Source organism: Octopus bimaculoides, chromosome 15 (assembly GCF_001194135.2).
Source record: "Octopus bimaculoides isolate UCB-OBI-ISO-001 chromosome 15, ASM119413v2, whole genome shotgun sequence".
NCBI classification, from domain to species: domain Eukaryota; kingdom Metazoa; phylum Mollusca; class Cephalopoda; order Octopoda; family Octopodidae; genus Octopus; species Octopus bimaculoides.
Genome location: NC_068995.1, coordinates 38,015,944 through 38,022,291, shown reverse-complemented (window position 1 = coordinate 38,022,291; position 6,348 = coordinate 38,015,944). Strand labels below are relative to the sequence as shown.

Genomic DNA, 6,348 nt, shown 5'->3' with positions numbered 1-6,348 from the left:
TTTTTTTTTTTTTGTAAATTTTCCCCTATGTGTATATATATGTATCCATAACCGTTTTGCCAATGAACTGCAATAGTTATACACATCAAATTGCAAATTAACAAACGAGTATCGAAATACGTAAAAGGTGAAATTCTGTCAAGGGTAAAATGTAGTTCTCCCTGTTGAAGTAAAATCATCTTATTGGAGTAGGAAACAGAATAGATCACAATATGATTTAGCTCTGATGATGTCACCAAAAGATAATATCAATTTTATATAAAACAGATTTGGTGCTTTCATTTATTATATATGCCATTTCATTTCGTTTGAGCCTCTTCGTTTTCCAAAACTCATTTCCTTTACCCACCTAAAAGACTCGTGGACATATCTTCAAGCTGGCATGGATTGAATTGTCCAATGCACATACACTAATGCTCAGATCTATCTGGCATGCTCACGTATAAGGCCATGTAAACCACTTTCATCCGAACAAAAATGGCAAACTTAAGAAATCTGTGTGTAAAATAATATAGACATTTATTAAGTGAAAACGTTAAAATTATGAATAAGAAATTAAAACTTTCAAAGTCTTGTTCATCATAGAAACCTGGAAAAAATGAAGTTTCAACATGTATTTCCATTATAATAGGAATATATGTAAGCATACTTAGATGCAGAAAACAGAATTATACAGTCCATCGCAATCATAGAAGTCCTTGCTATGATATAATTTTAAAAAATTTTTTAGAATGTGCCAACTAGTATATGCATGTATTACGTACATATATTCATGAATACATCCATTAAGTAAACACATACACTCATAATTATATATGCTTATATATAGATACAATAATATTCACCAAGAATGGTTTTTATTCAACCAAATCGGTTTCCACAAAAATTTTCCAGTTACAATAAAAGCTTACACACTTGAAATGATACAGAAATTATACATCGTTATACTAAAATACTAGCAGTTACTGGTAACTTCCATATCAACTGCAACATTGACAGTACAATTTTAAGGAGATGGGATGGGGGTTGAGAGAAACATAAGGTCAGCCATGACGGCATTTGAGTGACGCAGTATTGATTAGGCATCAAATACTGGGCAGTAAAAAGGGAAATGACTACATCACGTGCGTAACAACCGGAAAAAAAAGTGCTATGAAATTAGGTGAAGAACTCCTGAATAAGTACAGCTTATTCATGTAAATCATCTATAGCTATCTTCCTCTACCTAAACAAAACTATAATTAAAATACCCAATATACAAGCAGGAAATTATACTTGGGTATATATCGGCCACAAGCGAATACTAACCAAGATATTGACAAGAATAGTATCTTTTACTTGAATTGTGATAAACAAATTGTGTCTCACCTAGATGCATGCATCTTTGCTATCAAGGAACACGAGAAAATATATTGAATATCTCATCCAAGAAAAGAGATAAATATTCTTCTAAAAAGCCACACAGAGAGACAAATTACCGATAGTGACATTTCACTGCGGTAGGTATCACCGGATGGCAACAACTGACCAACATGTTTACAAGGTACTATGTCACCATGTGGAAAGAAATGCTTGTTAAAACTGAGTCCCACACGATTCATCGGCTCGAATTCCAGTGGGACAGTACGTGCATGTTGCATACATACATACATACATACATACATACATACAAACATACATATATACATACATACACTCATAATTTCCACATCATCAGTGTCGTAGACGATCTATAACTGAAGCGAAAACAAAGCAGTCGTATCATATCCCTTCGGCAACATCTTATTACCACCAGGTGTCGATGTGTATCCCAGCAAATCTCTAAGTGCATCCCTTCACCAATGATAGTTTTCATTAGACGCGGAAAGCAGCTGCTTGAGCAATATTCCATCTCTGATAGCCTTAGGTAATTGCCTAGAGAAGATACACGAGTCTATCGGAACATATCATCAGGTAAAATTATGAGCGTATATGAGCAGAAGTCCATGCATGGATATGTTAGTGGAAGGCTCCGAGTTGATAGTAAAATTGATCATCAAAGCAGTTTATCATGGTCCAAAAATCCAACTACTACCTCCCACTTTCAGGAGTATACGTTTGCAATCCAGGAACAAGAAATATCAACCAAATACCCGATGCACAATAGGGACTGAGATACAGGAAAAGTAGTAACATTTGACAGCCTATGCAAACTTTATGGAGTTAACACCGAAGATATCACCCACATCATAAGCAGTTGTCCAAATATATCATCACGATATGATATACCTATGAGACACGATGCTGTAACTACGACTCTTTATAACGAGATCTGTCAAAAGGATAACGCAGAGAACAAAGAAATAAGAGCTCACTGTATGGTGGAAGTCATAGCCACGCAATAAAAAGGAATACAGGTGGAATGTCCCATTGAAAACCGTAATAACGTGTAAAAACAATATTCCTGATATATTGATTTGGGATAGAGAGGACAAACTGTGATGTTAACATCAGTGAAAAAGAGAATACGTTGAACTATTAATAAATCTACAGATACTCGAACCAGATTACAAGTTCAGGTTTATATTGTAATATTGGGATATTTAATACACTGCCAAATTATCAATATTGAGAGATTAGCATTCTCAAAACCAGAAAGTAGAAAGCTGATTCGAAGACTACTGATCCAATCCATCACTGGAACTGTAAAAATCTGTAAAACTTTCCAGTTTATCATTTAAGTATATGGAGCATTCTAGTTATGCAAATATATGCATGAGAAGACATACATAAAACAAAACATACAGATCTGCACGTATACATATATGCATAAAAATACGCTGCTGTTGATGTTGAAATTCCAATGAAGGATCTAGGTTACAAAACAGCACTTTATTGGCATGAAATCTTGAAAGAAAACTGAATAATGACAAATGTATGTGTGTCCGTCAGTTGACTAGTTCATGTGATAAATTAACTGCAACTGGCATGGCCTAGCAAAACTCCTGACTCTTGCAATACCATCATATCTTGCTGCACTTTGGAAGCTATTTTCAATATCGTCGTCATTACCAATAATAATTAATGTTACCTTCCGTCAACAAACTTTACACAAACATGTGTACATGTATAAATTGCCACTGTGTGGTTAGACGATTACTTCCTCACCGCGTCTTTCAGGGTTGAGATCCACCGCCTGGCAACGTGGGTATCTTCTAGTATTGCGCCTCGAGCCGACCACAGCCGTATGAGAGAATTTAGTCGACGGAAACTGAAAGAAGCTCGTCGTTTATGTGTTTGTGTGTGTGTATTTGAACGTATATGTGTTTGTGTCTTTGTCCCTCATACACACACATCTATCTATCTATCTATCTATCTCTCTCTCTCTCTCTATATATATATATATATATATATATATATATATATATAGAAATATGTATATATAAATGTATGTATATATGTATATATGTAGGTATGTATCAATTCAATGTATGTATGGATGTATGCCTACAGATGTCTTTTTGTTTTCAGATAATGAGACTGCTTTTACATGTCATATGTCGATTTGGGTGAATACATTGTTTATAAATTAATAAATTATTTCAAGATATAGAATAATCACCCAATTTGTGTTCTTGTGTGTATGGTCATATTCACATATCTGTAAATAATTTGCAGTATTTTAGTGCTAGTAGAATGGCAGAAGTAGTAGTACAATACTTGATAAACAACACTCCATATATATGGCTGATATTTTTTCATCTAAGCCCATACATGATATTAATATGTATATCATGCTGTATTCTGATACACCTTCGTTATTCTTTTCTTTTAGTCATCATGAGTAAACAGTAGACATGTAAATATTAATGAAATTATTACCGATATCACAATGCTAATTCTTAGAAATATGTCATCACATCGAGTGTAGTCGGATATGCAAAACCATTTTGCTCTTGGCCTTTCTTCTGGATTAAATGTATTCGATTGTGCCGAGGCAATTATTGAAACGTCAGCAATTTGGTTAGCATGGGATTTCTTTCTATTTTGATTTGGTGAATTTGATTTCTCTCCATCAGAAGTTTGAATTACATACAATCTGCTTATAATTACCGAACCAATTGCAGTGAATCCACTCAACATCGACAATAGCATTAAATATAAGATAAGAAGGCAAGGATATTTTGAATTTTTTGGTGTCGTCTTCTCTATTTGAACAAGATACAACACGTTTGATAAAAATGTCGTCATCGCAAGAAAAACTTTCTTTCCAGATTCAGGAGGTAGAAGGAAAACGAAAATAGTTAAAACAGTCATCATTACTGACGGAATCAGCATAGCTATGACTTCTATGGTAATTCTACGTCGTATATACATCGGCGCAAATGCGTAGTTAAATTTATCGTTCGTGGCATTTACCGTACCTTCAAGCGTGATATCCCACTTATAGTTTTGTATAAAATTTAACTCATGGTAATCCAGAGTTTTTATTCTTGTGTGCTGTACGCTATGCAAAGCAACACACATGTAAATTTCGCACATATGCTTATCAAATGGATAAGTATATGCGTTGACTTCACAATATGTATTTAGTAATCTAAAAGAATACATAACCACATGTCCATTACTAAAAATCCACAGTTCAGGGAAGTCATCTTTATCTTCTGAGTTTTCCATTGAATTGCATAATACAATAGGTGGTTTCCAAGCATTTTCTTTTACTAGATGAATATTTGTAATGTTATTATAATCCGAGGGGTCCCACCGTAACTTTTCATCAGTCCATTGTAGTCCAATGTAGTACTGAGCCCTCAGTACGTTATTCACTAAGTCCAAATCATTGAATGTGTGAAGCATTATGGTAGCATATATATCGACCGGTGTTTCCAAATCAATAACCGGTCTTATATATTTGTTATAATTGGATAATATTTTGATGTGTAGTAATCTTTCATCATCCTCCGTAGGGTTAGAATTTGTTATCAATATATTTGGAGTCAGTACCAACATTTGATATAGTATTAACAAAAACATTTAGACGCTTTTTGATATGGCAATCTATGTCCGGATCAGTGTTTATGCTTAATTTTTCATCATGAATATAAATTTGTTAAAGTATGTATATAAATCGTTACACTTCTTTGTCTGAGATGAATGATATATCTGATGTTTTTGGATACTGAATAGGTTACCAAAATATATTATAACATAAATTCTAGTCTATTACAATAGAAAACAAAAGAAATGGAAATCTTCCTGCTGAATACAATTTCAGATTTGTCTAAAATGTTGCTTTATTTCATTGTAATATATAAAACATGTATTCTAAATTCTTGATCTGAAGGGAATTTGCCAAATGTGCTATCGTAAAAGGTCGCACATTTCTTCATCTTATAAATTCCATGAATTTAGTTGGTATTTTTATGTCTGTTAACATATTTTAAATTACAAATAGATCTTCCCACTTATTTTATAATTATTATATTTCAGGAAATTTTCGCTTATTCCAGCGCCGACATCTGCATGAATGTTGACCTTCTTTTGCGGAAATTATGAAATGAATTTCTCCAAATATATACGTGACTGTGACATAACATGATAAATTCGCCACCTGGAAGAGAGCTGTGAGTCATAAGATGAAGGCGTACAAAATGACAATGTTTGAAATAAAGCATACGCTAAAAGAGGGAGGCATCTTACACTAGACAGAGAGTTAAAAGACATAGGAAAACAAGTGAAAAAGTGATGAAGTCAGAATAAAAAAACAAAGTATCATTGCAACATATATTGCATACATACAGGTACACGTGAGGTTTTGACTCATAACCCAAATTATAATCACTTGATCTTCAGAAACCATAAATAATGCTTATCACAGTTAACACTTTCACTTAATATATTAATTTCGTAATTATTTCCGTCGTTATCGTCATCTTCACCAGCATCATCAACACTATCATCATCAGCAGCAGCAGCATCATGTTAATAATATATGGCTTATCTTCCTAAATTAACTGATGTAGACAAATATTTTTTTAAAGATATTTTATTCACTCGTTTAATATAATTTTATTAAACAAACCACAAACGATCTTATAGGAACAATCTCAACAGTTAATACTGTTATCGTGTCAAACGAATATATAGCAGTCACGAAAATTTATAAAAGAGTAATTAACATATTTTAAAGTTTGTTGCTAGATTTATTAAATAAATTCACACAAAATGAGTTTCTTGACTGCGACAGTAAGACTAAGTCCATCTTCACGTATTTGAATGCATGTGTGTGTGCATGTAAGCACGCTCTGTGTGTATATGCTTATATGTATATATATATATATATATATATATATATATATATATATATAT

General features: G+C 33.0%; 1 protein-coding gene across 1 annotated transcript; it reads right to left on the bottom strand.

Annotated features, from left to right (window-relative positions):
- Nucleotides 1-3,577: 3,577 nt before the first annotated feature.
- LOC128249532 (acetylcholine receptor subunit beta-type acr-2-like) lies at nt 3,578-5,121 on the bottom strand. The gene has a single exon (XM_052973403.1). It carries the CDS (start codon nt 5,011-5,013, stop codon nt 3,811-3,813), a length of 1,203 nt encoding a protein of 400 aa, XP_052829363.1. The 5' UTR covers nt 5,014-5,121; the 3' UTR covers nt 3,578-3,810.
- Nucleotides 5,122-6,348: the final 1,227 nt, after the last annotated feature.

Excerpts from the sequence above, each read along its gene's own strand:
- LOC128249532 (XM_052973403.1), bottom strand. The coding sequence starts at position 5,013 with ATGTTTTTGTTAATACTATATCAAATGTTGGTACTGACTCCAAATATA.